We start from the raw sequence: 22,131 nt of genomic DNA on the forward strand, positions 1-22,131 counted from the left end.
GCTTGGCAGGATCTGTTGAATCTGGATGGATTCATTATTTTCTTTTAGGACTCTTTAAATTTGGTGGAAAGTTTTAGGTATTAGAAGTCTGTGAACGAAATGGTATTAAATCATGAAGTGTTGAAAAGAGGTGACTTCCTTCCCGTTCCCTTTACCCAGGACACAATAAATGTCTTGTGGTTTTCATTGTAATGTTATTTTACATCTTTGGATGAACTCATCAGTGCTCGAGGCCTTCCCCCTGGCACTATTTTGGCACCAGAAATTCTTTGGTGAAGACTTTGCTGTAGGAGCTAATTGTTATATACATAGCTCTTAAAGATGTCCGAATTACTGTAAATATTTTAAGGCTCTAGACCAGACATTTGTCAATGTTTCATAAACTCTGTGGTAGGGGCGGGAGGAGGTGTATAAATAAACTACAAGGGGATCTATAAATTCCATGGAAATGTATATGATTTTATATGTATGTGTCATTTTTTTCTGGGAAAGAGTCCAAGTCTTTAATCAGATTCTCAAAAATAAATAAATAAATAATCCAGAAACAGTAAAACCTCTCCGCCCACCATAAATATAATTAATCTACTTCCTAATGTGTCAATAGTGAAGCATCCGTGCTGTTGCTGCCCGCTTTCTGTCTAGACAAGACAGCAGATCCTTCTAGAAATGCCGTGATTTGCCATTTGTAAAGGGTAGAAAGGCAAGAGTTCCAAAATATGCTTTAATAGAATCCTCATTATTATAATAAATTAGAACACCCTTCCTTAAGCCACACAACAAAATTGGTTTTGTTTAAAAAAAAAAAAATCAGATTTATTACTTGCAGAATTTGGCTTATTTTTTCTGTTCACCTTTCAACTTGAGAGTATAAATTCGGTCTTCTCCAGGAATATTTTGTTCTGAGGTGAGTTCCAGAGAAGTTTGATCTTCTCAATGGGATGTGTGTTTCATGTGGTTTTTCTTCCTTCTCAAACATCCAGGGTGCCAAAGCATGCTTTCTGCGGGACATTCCTTTCTCGGCCATCTTCTTCCCGTGCTATGCTCATGTGAAGGCTTCCTTAGCGAATGAGGATGGGCAGGTTAGCCCGGGGAGTCTGCTCTTAGCTGGCGCTGTAGCTGGTGAGTGTCCCTCACAGACTTCTGGTTCTGCCCCGGGCCACCCCTCATGCCACTGCTCTAGAACTTTCTGTTGATAGTTTTTGACAGGATACCCATGGGTTAGCTACAGGTTGCTTTCAGTAGCTACTCAGAAGAAAGGAAAAGAGACTACTCTTACTTCTAGCAGCTTAGATTATTGGGCAAGCTTGATTTCTTATCTCTAGAAAAGGCTCAATTAAAAAATGGTTCGTTTTGTGGTATTCTTACCCAGTTCAAGTTGCCTATCATTTCACGGTTTCACTTCATGGCTTAAGAATGGTAACTGTCCAGGAAGAAGTTTTTAAAAATTTGAGTGTTTGTGTCTTAAAAGTGTCTAAACAAAACAGTGCAGAAGATCTTCTCCAGAGCTTAAGCAATAGTTATTACCGCTTAGATAAAAGAAATGTACTCAGAGTAAAAATGGCTTAGGCCAATTAGAGATAACTTTTTACTCCTGGCTGTGAAAGGCTACCGGAGTGGTTTGTGTGTGTTAATTACATCACAGATAGAAATGACTGTCTTTTTTTTTTTTTCAGTACTACATTGAAAATATTGAAAGACAAAAATGGATAGAAATGAAGGTTAGCATGTAAATTCTAAAGGACATTTGATTACAACTACAGCAGGGATCAGTTCATTCCTTGATGCTCCTCCTTGTTCAGAGATCTTGAGGGAACAATCTGGATTGACTGTATAGGTTGTGATGACATTTGAGGAGTTAGCAAACCCTAAGGAAGTCATAGGATGCTTGGGCTTGAACTTTTTGATACGGATGATTCACATCAGATATGTGACCAGAATCTCCACAAAGCTCCATAGCATCTCTGAGCATTGTAAATGTAATTAATGAATCATACAATTAAAAATGGTCAAAATGGAAAAATTTTAATGCATATTTATGTGGTTAATGGTCTGTGCTATGGGGTTGGACTGCCCAAGTTGAATAATTCCAGCTTCCCACTTAGAACTACACAACCTGCACAAGTTTTTTAGCCCCTTCTCTGCCTATTTAAAAAATCTATATGTGTGGCTAATAATAGTCATAGTCTTTTCAGATTATAGGGGCTTAAATGAATTAATAGATAAAAGGCTCTAAGAAAGCACACAAATGCTTGATGGTATTAATTTTATGTTACATTTGAAATTTTGAAATTAATTTTGTGACATTGAAATCTCAATCACAGATTCTTAAAATTTTTTTTTTCAAAAATTTAAAAAAGTAAATGGTATTATAAAGAGTGCTTAAACATTTTCCCCCTATTTTTGAATCATTTTCTTTGGAGAAATAAATTCTCAGAAATGTATTTCCTGGTAAAAAGTATGATTGTTTTTAAGACATTGTCATATTATTCTCAAAAGTTTAAACTAGTTTACACCTCCATGTTCCTGTTACATGTCTTATTGTCTTTCATAGTTGTTTTCCAGATACCTTCTGTATTAGTTTCCTACTGCTGTATAACAGATTATCCCAAATTTATCAGCATAAGACAGTAATTTTTCACATCTCATAGTTCCTGCAGTCAGGAGAGCTTAGCTGGTTGCCTCTGGCTCCAGGTGTCCCATGAGCTTGCAATCAAGATGTCACTCAGGATTCTAGAAAGCTTTCCTGGAGTGGGAGGACCCCTTTCAAGATGGCTTGGTTACATGGCTGTTTGCAGAAGTCCTCGGTTCCTTGCTATGTCGGCCATTCCATGGGGCTGCTTGAGTATCCTCACAATAGGCAGCTGGCTTCCCCCAGAGCAAGACAGAGAGAGGAAACAAGGCAGAAGTCATGAGGGAAAACAAGGCAGAAGCCACAAAAGCTTTTTATGACATATCCTCCGAAGTCATGTTCCTTCTTCCCACACTATCCTGTTGGTTACACATGCCCTGTGTAATGTGGGAGGGGACAGTGTAGAGCCACGGATACCTGGAGATGAGGGTCACTGAGGGCCATTTTGGAAGCTTACTGCCACACTTACTATATGACCTTTTACTTTCTTTTTATTGTCCCTCTTTCCCCTAGCCTTTTCCTTCCTTGTAGAATGGGAAAATAAGACACAATTTATCATATTAGATTTTCTTCAAAGAGCGGACCTGCTATGAAAGTAGATGGCCTTGTATATTCCATAGCTCTGTATAAACTATGTAGTGAGGACTAAGCTACTTTCTTAATTTAATAGCATATATCAGAAGCCTGCAGGACGCATCAAACCACCATTTGCATCAAAGTTAGGGATATGATAAGGATCATCCTTCTTTTAGAGGTTTCAGTGAGAAACATAACTATTAGAAAGGAAGAAATGATGCTGTCGTTATGGCAAATGAGTATTTACCTGAAAACCAAATTAAAATACCTAAAATTATTAGAATTAATAAGAAGTATCGGTAATGTATTTTGTTATAAGATGCACATAAAAATTTATACCTGTGATAAGCTGCTAACTTATGTAAAGGGAGGAAGCAGGACAGCCAGTTGCTGAGTGTTTTGAACCTTGCCAGCATACTTAACCAGGAAGCTGAATTCAAAGTGGGCATGCTGAAAAAGACAAGAAGACATTTGTTGGGAAGTTTGAGCAGTGAGACTCCATCAAGAAAGCAGCAAGCACAGAAGTGCCCCAGACCTGCGTGTGGGCCACTGCGTGGAAGATAGACTAGGCCTCCAGGTGACCTCTGTGGACACCAGGGAGGGCACAGGCGTGCATGGCCTGGGTTGAGGACACACTCATAGAATATATGCAAAACCCTTGGGATTATATCCAAGGACAGAAGTGTTTGGGTTGGCCATTAGGAGAAGGTAGAAAGGTTTATCTCAGGATAACACTAAATAGTAGTTGGCCACTACCTTATTTATTATAAGACAGAAATGTTCCATGACTAATTTTACATGTACCGTATTTAACTTGATCTCTTATATACATATATATATATATATCATTGAGCAATTATTATAAATAAGGTGACTGATTAAATTAATGTGATCCTGCTTTCTACATTTTGATGGTAATTTCAGTTATTCAGTAAGTCTCATCTCACTTTTTCTTATTCTAAGAATTTTATTAGACTTGAGGTTAGATCGTTTTAGTAATAAACAGCTTTTAAAAACAGATGGTTGCTAGCATCTCAAAATCTGTAGAATATTGATTTTTTAGATGTATATATCTGGTTATAAACTGGGAATATCTATAAATACTAGGGATATCTACTCCATTATTTCACAAGAATAGAGCAAAACTAACCTATATTAGAATTCACATTCATTAGCTAATATGCATGTCAGAAGGTAAGGGTTTGCTGAAGCAGGGACCTTGGAATTAAGAAACCAAATTATAACTCCCCTAATCACCATTGCTTTTTAATTAAGAGAAGGGCATTTTAATATGATTGATTTATGGATGATATCAAATAAGGATATCTAATTCTTCTCAGATTTTATAGAGTGATCTGTCATACTAGATTATTTTAATTGTCAGAGCAATACAAGTCAAACTGTGGTGACAGTCTTGCCTTTGAATTAGTTAGTTTAGACTACATTTAATTCAGGAATATCTTTAAAAGCAGTTCAGTCCCTAAAAAGAGACATGTTATAAGTTTGTGACTGATATGGTGCTTTGCAAACATATTAGAAGGGATAAATTAGAAGAGAAGAACTGTTGGCACAAATTTGTTAATTGTGTGGACACAAAAAAGCTTAAGATAATTAAAAGACAGTTCTTAGACCCTTAGGAGCAACAACCAAACCAGAGAATCTCAAAATCTGAGGGAACCGTACAAGGACTGGAGTAGAGGATGGGGTGGTGGTGGAGGTTTTAGATAAATCATTAACTGGAGTTAAAGAACTTCATTTATTGCAGGGAGATCAAGCTTAGGGCACTCCCTCTTACTTCCGCCCCCCCCCCCCTTTTATTTTGGTGTGTGCTGCTTTACTGTGGTAAAAGGTATATAATGACATTTTCCATTTTAACCATTTTTAAGTGTTTAGCTTAGTGGCATTGATGACATGGAAAATATTGTGCAGTCATCACCACTTTCTATTTCCAAAACTTCATCACCCCAAACAGAAGCTCTGTGCCCTTTAAGCAGTCACCCACATTTCTACCCCACCCCCACCCCTCATCTCTTCCCCTGCAGGCAACACTTATCTTCAGGCTAAAACTCTAGAACTGTGTTCTACAGAAAGAAGCCTGTCACCTGGAGAGGGCAAGTGTCAGGAAATTTGTTAAAAAGCAGGGCAGGGCTTTAGGAAATGCCAGACCTCTACCACAGATGCAGAAAAAAAAATACACTAATGGCAGCTTTTCTCAAGAGGAAGATAAAATAACTTCTTCTACCTCTAGAGTGAAGTCCTGCTGCTTTCAGCATTTGGGGAGGTCTCCAGCCTGCCAGCCTGTGTTAGCCCCTCACACCCAGTTAAGAGACCTCATCCAATTCACAAAGCCCACGGAGGGTGTTCCCCTTCAGGAGAGAGGCCTGTGGGCGAGGATGAAAAGGACCTAGAACCTGGGGGATGATAGGCACGAGCCCGGTGCTAGTGTACTCATCAGCCTATCCTGTGAGCTTGACTGTCAGTAGACAGCCAAGGCCCCTGAACATGAAGGACCCCAGGGTCAGTGAATGGAAGAATTAGGGAGAAAACAGGTAATTCACAGAACAGAAGAGAACTTCTAAGAACTATAATTAGGGTTCTTGGAGAGATGTAGCAGTAACTGTCATGTGTTGAAAATTAATAAAAAGATTGCCACACTTAAATACCTCTAAGTCATCTGAATGATAGAATGGGCAGGATCAAAGACCGTATTGGACATCTGGAGTATAGGCTGCAAACATCAACAGCTCTAGAATATGAGAAAAAATATGGAGATGGGAAATAAGAGAAAATTGAGACTCGTAGGATTACCAGGCGCTCTAACCTTCATTTAACAAGAGTTCCCAAGGAGAGGTAATGAGGAAAAGAGAGCAAAAAAAATGAGTCAGTGATATACTTCTCATCTTATCTTCCAAACTGGAATTCCAGAATTGCCAAGGAGATGTCGTCTTGAACCTCGATTACATTCCCAGACCCACTAACTTAGAGGGAGGGGAAAGCCAAAGTTAATTTCTCACATGCAAAAACTCACAGGTTAGCCCTCTAGAAACTTCTGAAGCAAGATAGAAAGTGAATTTAAGAAAGAATATAATGTAGCATATATGAAATAGCAAATAAAAAGTAACTCCTGTGAGTATATCTAAATAATTGTTGATATTGGTATGTGTATTTATTATACTAGAAGGGTTATTGGGTGGCAGATAAAGGAAAGGAAGGGCGAAAGTGAAACTGCTTAAAGTTTTTATTCTACTGGAGGAGGATATAAATGCTAATTAATTGTACACATTGAAAATATGTACCTGTGTAATAATATACTTAATATTTAAATTTAGTCAGAAAAGGGAGATCAAAAAGGAACCAAACTAGAAGCAGAGAAAATAGAATATAGGATAGCAGAAATAAGTCTAATATTGATAATAAATGTGAATGGATTCAATTCTCTTACTGGAGAAAAATAAAAAACACTGTCAGACTATTTTGAAAGAAAATCTAGGTCTGTGAAGTTTAAGAAGGCAGTGGCATGAAAAGACTGAGAGAAAACATTGAAAAATAGGTACCGGGCAATACCAACTGAAAGAAATGTGGCAATAGTAATGTCAAATTAAAATGGAATTTAGTGTTTAAAAAAAGCATTCAGAAGGACAGGGAGGGGTGCTTTAAACTTATTAAAGATAATCCACTAAGAAGATACTGTCATCAACCTGTATGTATTGACAATATAAAGCTGTCCTATGAAAGCTAAAACTGTTAAAAGTGTGATGAGAACATGATACTTGCTAATGAGAAACTGCATCACATTTCTCTTAGAAGCTGACATACCAGATAATATAGATAAGGATGCAAAAGGGGGTTGAAAAACCCCTAACCTTGATCCAAAATAAAAATAAATGTTAACTTTGTATCTAATAAACTATTCTTTATGAATAGTAATGGCATTTATGAAAACTGAGGATGAATCTTGCACCAAGTCTGTATTGCCGGTTGTGTTTTTTGTTGTTGTTGTTGTAAATGATCTTCTGCTCTCCATGTATTGGGTTTCCTTGAAGGGTTGCAATAGTTGTACTGGCTGGGGAGCATCCAAAGGTGGCCACAAAGGTGATGGATAACAACACGGGGTCTGTCTGTACCTTTGTCTCTCAGCTGTGAAGAACCCAGCAGGCTGCCATCCCCTCTCTAGGAACCTACAAGAAGCCTCCCCATCCCCTGGTCTCCTCTTGCTCTCCTTCTTTAGAAACAGGAAATGCAGATCACTTGATCTGTTTTGCCCCGGCCAGGCAAACTCACTTGGAATCTTACCCAGCCCTACTTCCCCTGAAAAAAGCAACAGATCTCGATAGCGTAACTCTTTCTAGTATCCTTGCTCTGAGGCAGCCGGACGCTCTTCTCCAACTTAATTTTGTAACCCCCACACCAGAAATCCCCTGTCCACTGGCATATCCACAGTTTCTTCAAGGCCCAAGCAGATGTCAGCTCAGCGGGGCGCGCTGCTGGGGCGGAGATGAGGAGGGTTGTGCTCAGGTCGTACTATTTCCAGGAGCCCCAACAGCCTCGATCAGTTTTGCTGGACAATTTACCACTATCTTACACATTTCTTTTGGTGTTTTTATTCCCACTCAACTAATTAGTGTTTTCATACTCTCCCACCATCTCCCGAAATTTTTGTCTTCCCTCTCTTTTTTCATTACAAGGAAGTGTTTATGGAAACTACCCTGACTGAAGGAAACTTATAGCCATTTTATTGCTTGTATTTCTTTCACAGTCACACTCTGACATGCCTGCCCACTGTTGTAAGGAGGATTTTATTACACATCTAAAGCAGACTGTCTATTAAACTCTTTCTAAACCAGGAAGTAAAACAAAATCAGTGGTGTGAACACAGTGGGTTTCTAAGCATTTTTCTTGTTTCCTTCCATTATGATGGAGGATAAATTCCTGGCTCAGAGTTAAAATAATTCCTCCAAGCTAATAGCAAATCCAATATGAGTTATCCATTGCAGTGTTGGATACAAAGTGAGCTTTTTGCGAGCAAAATTGTGATGAATTTTATAAAAATTGTCACATGACCTTGAGGAGCTAGATAAAGGTGGAAAAAAAAGATACTACTTTAGTAGTATAAATTTAAGTGTATAGTATGCAATTTACACATGCACGCATGCATACACACCCACTTTGTGACTTTAAAGCTGTCTGTTAGGATGAGATGTAGTTGTGAGCCAGACCATATTGGTTTGGACAGAAATTCTTACAGAATTATTAAGCCTTAAAAAAAGCAAAAGAGATTTATGCATCTGCATTTGACCAATTTGGTTTGGAATAGGTTCATCATGGAAAAGTAATAAAACCATAAGAGACAGTGTCTTCTGAGTACAGTCTCACTTTTAAAAAATCTAAACATGGGCTGCCCCGTTTTGGATAGAACGACTGTAGAAAAATTTCCCATTGGTAATTTTGGGTGGTTTTTGTTGTCATTGTTTCTATTTCACTGGTTATCGGCCAACATAAATGTTAAGCTTTCTGTCAACTATTTTGCTGAAGAGATCAGTCTTAGGAAAGAGGAATCCTAAAGTGTTATCAGTGGGAGACTCTCTCTCCCACTCTCAAGACCTCCCCTGCACACATGCACACACACACGCACTCACACAGCATGTGTTTGGCTATCAATAAAGTCTTTTTCGGGTGGAACTGGAGAAGTAGGAAGCAGAGGTAATTGAATGTGTGAGAGAAGGCATCTCCTGTGACTGCCAGCAGCCGCAGGAAGGCATGAAGGGGAAACGAATAACAAGCTTCACCTCTGAAAAGTCGGACCTAATAATTTTGCAAGTAAGTTTCTGATTTCAACAGGAAAGCAATTAAATACATAAAACCACATTTCTCTTTTATTCTTAGCTGCATAAAGTAATGGTATTGATAAATAACTCCAATTCCTTAAAACTAAGCATGGGAAGGTTTAGGGATTTGGGACCGGAGAGGTATTTGTGAGTGTGTTGAAGCATCTGTCACTGCAGGCAAGATGCTCATGGCCACACTTCCCACATGGGGCTGGAAAATCGACATTTTATTTCATTTGATTCTTAACTTTCTTTCCATGACCAGCAGTTGAGAGCACAGTTATTTTTATATAGTGACAGTGTGACCATACTGAGATGGTATTGTGTCTTTCCTGCAGGTATGCCTGCGGCATCTTTAGTGACCCCTGCTGATGTTATCAAGACGAGATTACAGGTGGCTGCCCGAGCTGGCCAAACCACTTACAGCGGAGTTATAGACTGCTTTAAAAAGATATTCCGGGAAGAAGGTCCAAAAGCTTTTTGGAAAGGAGCTGGTGGTATGGAAATAATTTGTTCTTAACAAAGCATTTGGTATCAGATAATTTTTTTTAATCTAATTATGTTTGTTATTTCCCCTTCTTTTCAAAGCTCGTGTATTCCGCTCTTCACCCCAGTTTGGTGTAACTTTGCTGACTTACGAATTGCTACAGCGATTGTTCTACATTGATTTTGGGGGAGTGTGAGTATCACTTTAACTCTGAATTTCAGCTGCTTCTAATATTTACTTGCCATTGAGAAAGATACATCGGTCCAGTCCCTATGAAGCAATACAAGATATTTATGAAAATAGTGGAGTCATGTTAAGGAAGCTCTAGTCAAAGAGGAACATGCGTGTGACTAGAGATGTTCAAGGCCTTTAGTTTACATTTCATAACAGTTTCTGAAAACTGTGTTTAACAAGATAAAAATGAATAAAGCAAAAATGAAACTCGGACTCTCACTCTGTTTTCTTTTAGAAAACCAATGGGGTCAGAGCCAGCCCCTACGTCGAGGCTCGTGCTGCCCGCTCCCAGCCCTGACCACATCGGGGGCTACAGAGTGGCTGTCGCAACATTTGCCGGGATTGAGAACAAATTTGGACTCTACCTCCCTCTGTTCAAGTCAGCGGCACCCACCTCAAAAGTTCTCAGTGGAGCTCCGTAGGAGGACAGGCTCGGGTGTCCTGTAGCTTTGTTGTTAGTGCAGTGAAGGTTGTCCCAGCTCAGACTGAGGCAACGTTTCATTCTTGTCACTTCTGTGTCATGTTTAAATTCAAACTGAAGCCTTTTATAAGGTGAAATCATATATTTTTTGTGTTTTCTTAACTAGATCCTTATGAAATTATTGATAGTTATTATTTGGGCCTGAGCCCACAAACATTTGCTAGGTTTGGTCAACACTAAAATGATGTGGGAGTTGGAGCCAATATGGATAGAAATCAGGGCTTTTCCCCGTGGCCAGGGATTGCAGTCCCAGAGAGGCTTCTGAAAGGCAACTCTTGGTGCTCAGAGCAAAGCGTTTTGTGTACTTCAACTGGTAGTAAACTGGGTGCATATTTATAAAAGTTAAAAACACTGAAGAAATGAAAAAATTATCAGAAATAGCCAGCCTGGCTGCACATTTTAAACGTGCTGCCTCTGGATTATATTATGAAGCTTTTATGTGAAACATGTTTTTTTTTTTGGTAATGAAAACCACATTGGAGATGTTTAGAAATCATATTCTGTTATTACTGGGACCGGGACTACCAAGGGAAAGTCTTTGCACTTTAGGCAAGTACTTTTGGGGTTTTATTATGTGGACAAAGAAACTCAGATGTTGCACTGTTCCTGGATACACTAATCACAGATTACTGCCCTCCTGCCTGCTTCAGTCAATACTGTAGAAAGTACCCACACCTCTGGATGGCACCCAAATCCCTACCTATCCTTTGGAAGTGGCACCATTTGCTTTTAAAGCCTACCTTATCTTAAATCATGTCTAAGACAAATGTATTCCAATGTAGATTGTTATTTAATTCGTGGTGCCCTGCATAATGTTCAGACTCACATGTTTGTGAAGGTGGAAATAAACACTGTTTAATGCCACTCCATCGTGTGCCCTTGTGCTTGCCACTTGCTGAACAACTGCAGTCGTCATTATTGGATTATACAGGTTTCATTTTGAGAGGGGTTTCTTCATATTAGCCTGTTGTAGACCTTCATGAAGGTAACATGTACTCTTATTTTCATTATACCGTAGTTCAGAGTGAGTAAGAGAAACTATATTTAACCCTGGGTAAGCAAAGAAACTAGTACACTGGCACTTTTGTCTTAGCCATCCCCAACACTTTCAGCAGTGTCTTATGAGAATTAATGTAAAGTTTCAGTGGAATTTGGGCGTGTTAACTGGTATGAAATCAGTTGTAATTTCCAATGTTTTCTGACTCTTGCTCATACCAAAATTACATCCCTTCATATTTGGTGTTTACTTAAATATTGTACTATAAATATTTGGGGAGAGAAGCTGAATTTGGGGCTAGTCTTAGAATACAATTATGGTGCAGGAGAGGCTCACAATGAATAAATCAGTAGTTACTATGAATGTTCTGAGTCTCCAGGTTTCCCTTCTTTGGAGATAGCCCTTACTCAGGCTCCCTGCTGCTGTAGGTCAGGATGAGACTGAAAGTTGCAGTTCAAAATTGGAAAGTGTCAACACCATCCACAAGTCCCTAAGGGAACAGATGGTTTCTCTTCAGCAGAAACAGCATATAAACACATGCCTCCTTCCATGTCTGGAGAAACCAAAGTGGAAACCGTTCCCCTTCCACCTCTACCCATCCAGTGTGGTAAGTGGCAGAAACCTCTGAAATGCAGTTCTCTGAATTGTCTCAAAGGGAGAGCCACAAAGCTTTAAATACATCTCAGAATTTGGTATTATCAAAGTTTTTGTTATTTGTCATCCCTAGCACTTCAGCTGTTTCCTGTCGTAAGAATTTATGTGAGGGTGCTCAGTGGTTCAGAGAGAGACCTGGGTTCCATTCCTGGACCATGCACCCCCCCCCCCCCCCGCTGAAAAAAAAAAAGAATTAATGTAAGGTGAAGTTTCAGTGGAAGTTGGGCATGAAAACTGGTATTTGTTTTTTGAATGTGGAGAAAAGTCATGGAGTCTAAACCTTTGCATTCCTTTTCTTCACTTTAGCTTGAAATATCATAGAAAGTCAACTGTTCATGGTAAAAAAAAAAAAAAGACAACAACAAAAAAACAGTGACCCAGATCACTGGCTGCTCCCATGAGAACTGTTGTATGTGATGGGAGCATCTTGGCGTCACTTAGACTTAACCCCGACCTGAAGGCAATTCTCTTTAGTTCATAAGAAAGCAACAGGAAGCCAATCAGACAGAGGGTTGCACGTCTGTGTTTCTTTAAAAACCTTGGCTTATTCTCTGGAGGGAGAGGAGGAGGCTGTGACTTGAGACACTTTGGAGGAAGCTAATTTCCATCTGAGTTCTGCTCAGCGGGTGACATGCCAGTGACATCCTTGAATAGGACTGCAATCACCCTGTGGTGAAAACCACGGAAAATTTGTTCTGGGTTTTCCTTCTTCCTGAAGTGACAGCACAGTACGTTGCAGTGGTCTGGTGGCTGTTTCTGCATTCAGTCGGTTCTCCTCCTTAGCACTGCAGAGCTGAAAGACATTTAACCCACCGCATGCTGGCCTGTCCGCCAAGGGCACCAGCCTCCCCTGCTCTCCCAGCCCTGGAGTCTTTCAGTGCGGCCCTTGGTCCAGGGGCGAGAGGGGGATGCATCACTTTAGTAGCAGTTTTCTTTTTTCAAGGAGGGGAAAAAATATGAAGCTGACCACAAGGGAACACACTGATTCTTGGGTTCCAGTCGTGGCTGGGTTTCTTGAGGCTGGGTGGCATGCCGTCGCCGAGTGTGCTACACCTCATAACCCACAGCCGTTTGCTCAGTTCCCCGGGGTCGCCTTAATCCCAGCAGCCTGCTTTGCACAGGGGAAAATAAGACTTCTGGCACACAAAGGAATCATTTAAATGCTTTCTGCATTTCAAGCTTCAGTTTTTAGCCAAAATATTTACCATTGCTGGAAAACAATGTTTGAAATTTTGTGCTTATATGTTATTTAATGGTGTGGCCTGTGTAAACCTCAGGATGCTTACATTTTGACGGTCTCCTGGGAATGTTTAACAGCACATAACTCAGCAGAGAATAAAAAGGGGAATGGATTGTGCTTGAAAATGTTTGTAACCTACTCTGACTAGGTATTAAACAAGTCACATTGGGATACTTCAGGTGGAAAGAGGGAAATTGTCAATAACAGAATGTGACAAATTTTGTCCTCTGGTCCCATTTATCACCCTTGTAGATCACCTCTCCCTCAGTGTTTTCTTGTGCTTGTATCACAGAGGCCATGCTTGTGGGCATGGATTTGTATCCTTACCACTGAGCACAATCCCATTTTAAATTCATGGTAATCAAATGCTTTCCGGATGTGGATTTTTCCAAAGTCTTTGTAAAGACAGATTTCCTGGGTCAGAGCAGTGAAATATTTTCCACAAATGACGTGGTCTGAAAAGGGGTGTGCCTTTTATTTTACCTTTCTGGGAATAGCCTAACCCTGACCAGAGAATTCTTCTTTCAATATTATGATGATCACAGGGAGGTCACTGTTTTATTTTAAAGCCTGAGGTATCTAAAAGTGTCACCTCACTCTTTTAAAACGGTGGCATTCTTCAGTTAAAAATCTAGACTGGGTACCTCGAGGATGGAGACAGTGTTTAATTCTAGTTCCACAGTGACTGGAAGTTAGAAGGCTTTTTGGCTGTTATTCTCAAGGATGGACAGAGGATAGATGGATGGATGAACAGGTGGGTGGGTGGGAGAATGGAAGAAAGGATGGATGAGTTTTTGAGAAAAGTGTTTTCTTGTTGAATGAGTAACCTCCATTATTTTCCTACATTACAGGCCTTTTTTTTTTTTTTTTTTTTAATGTGGTTAGAGTTAAAACCATAATTGAAAAGAATCACAGTTTTACTTGGTCACTTACTTTAGAAGTTGAAAAAATTTTATTAGAGCAAGCACAGCTATTTAACAATGGTTTTAATTGGTTGGTAACTTTGAGCCAGGAACTGGCATAGAAACTATAAGATATTTACATCCCCTTGTTATTGTTAAAAATAAATCTTCAAAAACACATCATCTCCTTTGATATCGATGTTACATTAGGATTGCGATGTTTCATCAAAACAGTTTTTCTTATCAGTGGCTATATTGCTTACAACTCCTCTCTGTTCACCTCACTCACTGATTTCACGTGTCCTTAGAAGCACAGAATTAAGTTTTCCTTTAGAAGCTGCTCAGGACAATGAGAACTCTCTTTCAGGAGGGTTTCTCTTTTAGCTAATGCATTAATTGACTCCAAAAAGAGTCCAAATGAAATATGCTGCTTTCATCTGTGGGGATAACCTAATAAAATAATGTTGTTTATTTTTAGATTCCCACTGTTAAGGGGGTTTTGCTTCAGGCAAAACCACAGTCCCTCGGATAACTTCAGGAGGAAAGTTAAGAAGACACCCTAATTGTAGTTGTCTGAGGCACAGCCACCCTCAGCGCGGCCACCACGGCTCCAGTGCCCAGCGCTGCTTCCACTGCCCCAGCCGTGGCTCCTGCCCCTGCAGAGGGTGCTTGACTGCAGACAAGCGGTTCTTAAGTTAATTTACAAACGGGCTCAAGCTCTCAGAAAGGACTCATGCAAGCATGCTATGTAGTCTGTCCTACAAGGTAAGAAAAGGGAAATACAGCTTAATGAAAAAAAAAGGTGGTTAAAACACTCTTCATTATCTCTCCTCACCCCTTCTCACCATCCTTAGCCACTTATCCCAGCTCTTGCTCTGTTCCGTTATTGAGTTGCTTTCAAATGAGAAAGGGGCAAGTAATTCTGCCTCTACCATGCAGCTCTTTTGAAAAGGGTCGATAAATATGGGCTGTTAGATGCTAGACATGTTCTCATTTTATCTTCCCTACAACCCTTAAGATAGGTTTTACATTTCCCTGTGTTATAAATGAGGAAACCAAGCAAGTCAGGGAGCTAGGATTTAAAACCCAGAACTGACAGGAGCCCAAGCCCTGTTCTTTCCCTGCTAGGCTGGTGTGTGTGTGTGTGTGTGTGTGTGTGTGTGTGTGTGTGTGTGTGTGTGTGTGTGTGTGTGTGTGTGTGTGTGTGTGTGTGTGTGTGTGTGTGTGTGTGTGTGTGTGTGTGTGTGTGTGTTTAACAAAACTCGGTACAGAAAGTTCTTATGATAGTCTTTGTCCAGGATTTCTAATAATCCCCAGTTCTCAGTATCAGCTGTATCGTTACTTAATGTGGAGTAGAAGGGAAGGGCGGTCTCCGATGGCTTACCATAGTAAGTGCATTTGCTATCTCAAAGAACCCCAGAGCCTTAGGATCAGGTGAATCCTGAAAAACCTTTTGAAGTTCCTCTCAAACTATTTTACAGCCTACTAAAGTAAGTAAAGAGAGGATTAAGGTAAACGTGAAGCATTTGCCCCATACGGATTTAAAATTGAAAGGTAATGTGTAAAAAGTGGAGGTAAATTTACAAACTGTTACAATGCAACTTGATAGGATAGAAACTGAACTGGATCATCTTAAAAATGCCTACTATAGATAGAAAATGCCAGTCTTCAATGAAAGTTGGAAGTAATGGGAAACCAAATTAAAAGTAAGTATCAATGGGTACTTGGCCTCAAAGTACGTCTGGAGGGAATGGAGACAGTTTACAGAATAGCAGGATTTGCTGGAATTACTGTTGGACATGAAATACCTGTCACCACTAATGGTAGAAAAGTCTTACTATATTCCCAACAAGTTTTCTGCTACCCCAAAAGTTAAAAGAGAGAATAGTATACCACTGCATTTTGCAGCCCTTCCCCATTCTTAGATAAATGGAAGCAGATTACTGACTGACCCACACCAAAAAATGTACAGCATTTTCTTCCTGAGCAAAAGGAAAAAAAAACCACACACACTAAAATGTCATATCCTCATTCCTTTCTCAAAAGAATGCTGTATTCAGAGTGGGAATTTTTGTTTTGAAGCATAAATTCAAGACTTTGCCTACATAAATTCTAAGTCTAGAGGTAGGCTTTTTCAATTTGAGAATTTATGTCCCTTGACAATAAACCACCATGTGTCAGAGGCTGCTTTTTATGATAATCTCTTCATTAGGGATAGCTCCAGTGCTGTAAAAGGCTTACACTCTATGAGAGTAAAATCAGAAAAATAAAAATTTGGGATGAAGAAAAAGGAGTTTTTTTTCTTTTCATGATACAAGTGAAATGACTGATAATGTTTATTGAACTTATTATTATGGAAAATAGAGCTTTCTTTATACTGTCAGTCTCACCTTTGCCCACCTCATTTTGCAGTGTATGTACCTCATTCCCCCTAACTGAAGAAACAGTTCGCACTTAACCTGAAACTTCCACCCTGTGACCACTATTTATAAAGTTGATTTCTCCCTCCCTTCCTTCTTGTGCCACTCACTCATTCCGGTGACAGCTTACTGCCTGGAGGCAGTTTCCAGTCACAGTACAGGAAAAGGGAACCCAAACAAAGACAGAAGTCTCCCCAAATTGAAGGGATGGAAATCAGAGATCAAGGAGACCAAGAGAGTTAAAATTTATAAGACAAAGTGCCAAACAGAAGGGAGATGCTTTAAGAGATAGCTTTGAAGAGCTGAGTACTGATTTAAGCATTTGTACGAGAACTGTTTCCAAAGAGTCTTTTTTCTTAGAAAAGAACCATGAAAAGGAGGAAGAAGAAAAATTCTGGAGCTCATAAGGAATAGTTTGTGTTCTCCCCAGCCAGAGTGGAGAGTCCTCAGAATAGGTATAACTTTGGTAGAATTCTTAAAAAAGTGTGGTATTATGAATGGAGCTAAGCTTGTCCTACAATAAAGACTGCTCTGGCTATAAGCTATCAAAGCTTTAAAGGAGGACTTACAATAATTAAACTGGTCCCAAGTGGTATAACTGAATATTAGAACACAATTCAACACTATTTAAAGGAATACGATAAAATCCCCAACTAAAATGTAAAATTCACAATGTCCCGAATCCAATACAAAAATTACCAGTCATGAAAGTAAAAGGAAAATATAAACAATATGATGAAAAATCACTCAATAGTAACAGTCCCAGAAATGACAGATGATGGAACAGGCAGTAAGACCATTGGAACAGCTATTATAAATAACCCATATAGTCAAGAAGGTAGGGGAAACACATGATGTGGAGAGAAAGGGAAGATACAAAAGACCCAATGGATATTACAGTACCTGTATTAGGGTTCTCTAGAGAAATAGAATCAACAGGAGATATCTGTAAATAAAAGATTTATAAAAGTGTCTCATGCAACTGTGGGACATAAGAGTCTGAAATCTATAGGGCAGGCTGCAAACTGGCAGCTCCAATGAAGGTCCTCAGTGAACTTCCCAGGAAGGCTGGCTGGCTGAAACAGAGATTTTCTTTTCTGATTTCTCCTTAAAAGCCTTTGGTGATTAGGTTGTGTCACTCATTCAGAAAGCACTCCCCTTAGCCAACTGCAGATGTAATCGGACATGGATTCAACTAATGTCCTCACGATTTAATTCCATGAAATGTCCTCACAGCAATAGAAGGGCCAGTGCTTGCTTGACCAAACAACTAGGCACCGTCACCTGGCCAAGTTGACATATGTACCTGACCATCATAATACCTGAAGTGAAAAATACACGAAATGGAAAAATTTGACACTGCAACAGTGAAGATCATGAACTTGAAGATATTGCAAAGGATACTCTCAAAAGGAAGCAGAAAGGAAATAAAATCTATAAAATGAACAAAGCATCAGTGACCTGTGAGACAATATTGAGCAATGTGACACATATGTAATGGAAATCCTAGAAAAAAAGAAGGAAAAAATATTTAAGGGAGACAAAAAAAAAAAACTCCAAATTTAAGGGAAACTATAAGCCCACAAATCCATAAAGCTCACTGCACCCCAAACAAAAGAAACCTAAAGAAACCACACCAAAGTACATCATAATGATTTCAGTGAAACAGAAAATTATAAAAGCAGCCAGAGGAAAAAGGACACATGACCCACTGAGGAAGATGATGGTGTTAAAAGATTTACTAACTGGAAACCATATGAGGGATAAAACAATGGCGTGGTATCTTTAAGGTATTGTAAAAATACTGTTAACCAAGAAATCTATATTCTGTTAAAATATGTTTTAAAAATGACCCCTGTGTACTATGTGCAGAACTGATAAATTTTTTGTGAATTCTGAATGAACAGAACCACTGCCAGCCTAGACTAAAAGGCTTTTTGGCTATTGTGACGGGATGAATGCATTTTTTATGTAGAAGGAACATGTCTTTTGGAGGTCCAGAGGGTGTAGTGAGGTGGTGTGAAGCTGTATATATTCCCCAGAAAAGCACATTCTTAAATCTAATCCATTCCTGTGGGTATAAACCCATTGTAAGTAAGAATTTTCAATGAAGCTATTTCAGTAAAGATGTGTGATCCACCTCAATCAGGATGGGAGTAAATCCTATTATTGGGGTCTTTTATAATCATGATGCATGCAGAACGAGAGAGAGGGGGGGGGGAGGGAGGGAGGGGGGGAGGGAGGGAGGGAGGGGGAGGGAGGGAGGGAGGGAGGGGGAGGGAGGGAGGGAGGGAGGGGGAGGGAGGGAGGGAGGGAGAGAGAGCACACGCCACAGAAGCAAGAAGCTGAAATCAATGAAACCTAAAAGTAAGTGGAGAGACCAGCTGATGCTGCCATGTGTTTTGCCGTGTGACAGAGGAACCAGGAACAAGGGAGGGCCAAAGATCAGGAGCTGGTCTTTGGGAAGAAAACATCTCCTTTATGATGCCTTGATTTGGACGTTTTCTCAGCCTCGAAACTGTAAGCAAAAAAATTCCCATTGTTTAAGCCAAACCATTTCATGGTATTTTGCTTTAAGCAGCATAAGAAACTAAAGCATTCCATCTCCTCCTGTAGCATCTATTGTATCCAGTTTCCTCCGCTCATAGGTCTCCAATCATATTGAATTAAGGCCACCCTGATTCAGTTTTGCGTTAACACCTTCAACGTTCCTGACTATAAAGGAGTTCACACCCATAGAACTGGGGATTAGGACTTGAGCACGGTGTTGTAGGGACATGATTCAGTCTCCCACACTATGAAATCAGAAATTGAAATAAAGCTGGAGTTGGATATACTGATATCAGCCACTGTAGACTACAGAGCCAGCACTGTTAATACTAAGAGTAAAGAGGATATTTCTTAGTGATAAAGGGATCTTTCATCAGAGACATTAAATTCTTAGGTGTGTGGACCCATAGATAGAGCTTCAAATACATGAAACAAAAGCTGAAAAAACTGAAAGAATAATTGAAATTCACAATTATACTTGCAGATTTCAGTATTCTTCTCTCAGTATTTGACACAAGTAGGCGGAAAATTAGTAAGTATAGAGAAGATTTGAACAACATTATCAAATTATTGACCTAATTAATTCCTATAGAACTCACCACCAAAAGGCAGAATACACATTCTTCTGAAGCACAAACAAAACTTCATCAAGGTTGACTATACTAACGCTAACCCTAACCCTAAACCTCCCACCTCGGCAAGACTATTTAAAAGAAAAAACAAATTACCAACATTAGGAATTGTAAAGGAGACATCATCCTTCTCCTGTTCACATTAAAAAGCTTCTGCAGGTCCCAGAGGCCTCAGAGTAGGTGGATTTATTACAGGGTGATTCAGAGGTACCAGAGGGAGCGCGCCTTGAGACCTAGAAGGCAGCTGTTCAGCTTCTTAGATTCTTGTCTCAAAGACCACGTATTGTCACTTCTTCCATTTTCTGTGTTATACAAGTTCAGCTTAGATTCAACCTGAGAGAGGACTACGCAAGAATCAAGGACTTGTTCTAGAGATAAGCTACCATAGTGGGATATGTCCCAGGATATAGCATTGAAGCTGTGGTAAAACTTTGTAAGCTTATTGCAAGTAAGCCTGGCCTTTGCATTTTTCATCATCTTAACTTATTGAATCTTCAGAGCCTAGTCTGTTAAAGCAGCTCAAGGGTTATTGATTCACCCTCTGCTCATTTAGTGTATGCTTGAGAAACTATTGTGTGTTTTTCTTCAGTATTTTTCATTGGGTCTCCCTCAAACAATGCCATGTCTGATGCTCTTGTTTTAAAATCCTATATGGTTGAGATATATTCACATACCATACAATCCATCCAAAGCACACAATCAGTGGCTCAAAGTATCATCACAGAGTTGTGTATTCATCATCACAATCAATTATAGAATATTTTCATTACTCCAAAGAATAAAAAAAAAAGTCCCAAACCCCTTATCCCGCCCCCCAAGTTGATGCCTAGCATTGGTATAGTACATTTGTAACTGGTGATAAACTACAGAACAGCACACAGTTACTGTTAACTATACCTAATTTGCAGAAGGTACATTTTCTTCCCATTTACCACCCTATTATTCAGTCCTTGTAATACTTTGTACATTTGTTCTAGTTCATGATAGAACTTTTTCATATCTCTACTGTCAATCACAGTCATCATCCATCATGAGAGTTGCTGTTATACAGTCCTGTGTTTTAACCTGTAGGTTACCTCCTAGTGACATACGTGACTCTAAACTTCCCCTTTCAGCCACTTTCACACTCACCATAATGTGCTATCATCACCAAACATTTAAATTGAACCTTGTTAAAAATTCTGCACATACTAAGCATCTGCACCTCATTCTATCTCCCGGTAATCTATATCTTAGAGTCATCTAAAAAGTTTATAATTATAATTACTTCATATTAGTGACGTCATACAATATTTGTCCTTTTGTGTCTGACTTATTCCCACTCAACCCAATGTCCTCAAGGTTCATCAGTGTTGTCATGTGTTTCAGGACTTCACTCCTTACTGCTGAACAATTTTCCATTTTATATCTATACCACATGTTGTCTATCCATTCATCAGTTGATGGACACTTGGGTTGGTTCCATCTTTTGGCAATTGTGAATAATGCCATTATGCACATTGGTGTGCAAACATCTCTGTGTCCCTGCTTTCAGTTCTTCTGGGATATACTGAATAATGGGATTGCCAGATCACATGGCAGCTCTGGACTTAGCTTTCTGAGGAACTGCCAAACTATCTTCCATAGCGGCTATACCATTTTACATTCCCAGGAGCAATTTCTTCACATCCTTTCTAACACTTGTAGTTTCCTGTTGTTTAATAGTAGCTATTCTAGTGGGTGAGAAATGATATCTCATTGTGGTTTTGATTTGCATTTCATCTTTGGAAAAATGTCTATTCGTGTTTTTTGTCCTTTTTTTTACATTTTTTCTTGTGAAATATATATACACATACACAATAAATTTTGATGTACATTGTAACAAGTAGTTATAGAACAGATTTCAGAGTTTGGTATGGGCTACAGTTCCCAATTTCAGGTTTTTTCTTCTGGTTATCTCAAGACACTGTAGACGAAAAGAAATATCAATATAATGATTCAGCAGTCATACTCATTTGTTATATTCTATCTTCTCTGTTATAGCTCATCCTTCTCTTTTGATCCTTCTCCTAATCTTTAGGGGTATTTGGGTTTTTTCTAACTTTTTCAAGTTGGAAAGGAGTGTCGACAATTTTGGATAGGGGATGGAACTAGTTGATGTTCTTGGAAAGGCTGGCTCTTCTGGGTTTCAAGACTTATCTGGTCTAGGAACCAATCTGGAGGTTGCAGGTTTCTGGAAAGTAATCTTAGTGTGTAAAACTTTTGTAGAATCTCAGATAGAGCCTTGGCTGTTCTTTAGGGTTGACAAGAATGGTGTTGGTTGGGGGTTAGAAAACCGTGGTACTTAGCAGTATCTCACTGAAGCTTGCATTAAGAGTAGCCTGTAGGAGAGTCAAGAAGCTATTCTGGACTTCATTAGCCACTGATAACTTATTTTGATACATTTCTTTTCTCCTTTTTGATCAGCAACGAGTTGTTGAACCCATGCTGCTAGGATCAGGCTCATCCCCGGGAGTCATGTCCCA

At 39.4% G+C, this 22,131-nt stretch overlaps 1 protein-coding gene across 4 annotated transcripts in view; it reads left to right on the plus strand.

Annotated features, from left to right (window-relative positions):
- Window positions 1-11,096, plus strand: part of SLC25A13 (solute carrier family 25 member 13) — a 211,344-nt gene extending 200,248 nt beyond the window's left edge. For all 4 annotated transcript variants that reach the window (XM_077123268.1, XM_077123288.1, XM_077123296.1 and 1 more), the window contains 4 exons: window positions 981-1,119; window positions 9,369-9,527; window positions 9,619-9,709; window positions 9,987-11,096. In XM_077123268.1, coding sequence (XP_076979383.1) covers window positions 981-1,119; window positions 9,369-9,527; window positions 9,619-9,709; window positions 9,987-10,173 — 576 coding nt within the window. In that variant the 3' untranslated portion in view covers window positions 10,174-11,096. The remainder of the gene's footprint in view (window positions 1-980; window positions 1,120-9,368; window positions 9,528-9,618; window positions 9,710-9,986) is intronic.
- Window positions 11,097-22,131: the final 11,035 nt, after the last annotated feature.

The sequence above is a fragment of the Tamandua tetradactyla genome, chromosome 1 (genome assembly GCF_023851605.1).
Source record: "Tamandua tetradactyla isolate mTamTet1 chromosome 1, mTamTet1.pri, whole genome shotgun sequence".
In the NCBI taxonomy this organism is placed as follows: domain Eukaryota; kingdom Metazoa; phylum Chordata; class Mammalia; order Pilosa; family Myrmecophagidae; genus Tamandua; species Tamandua tetradactyla.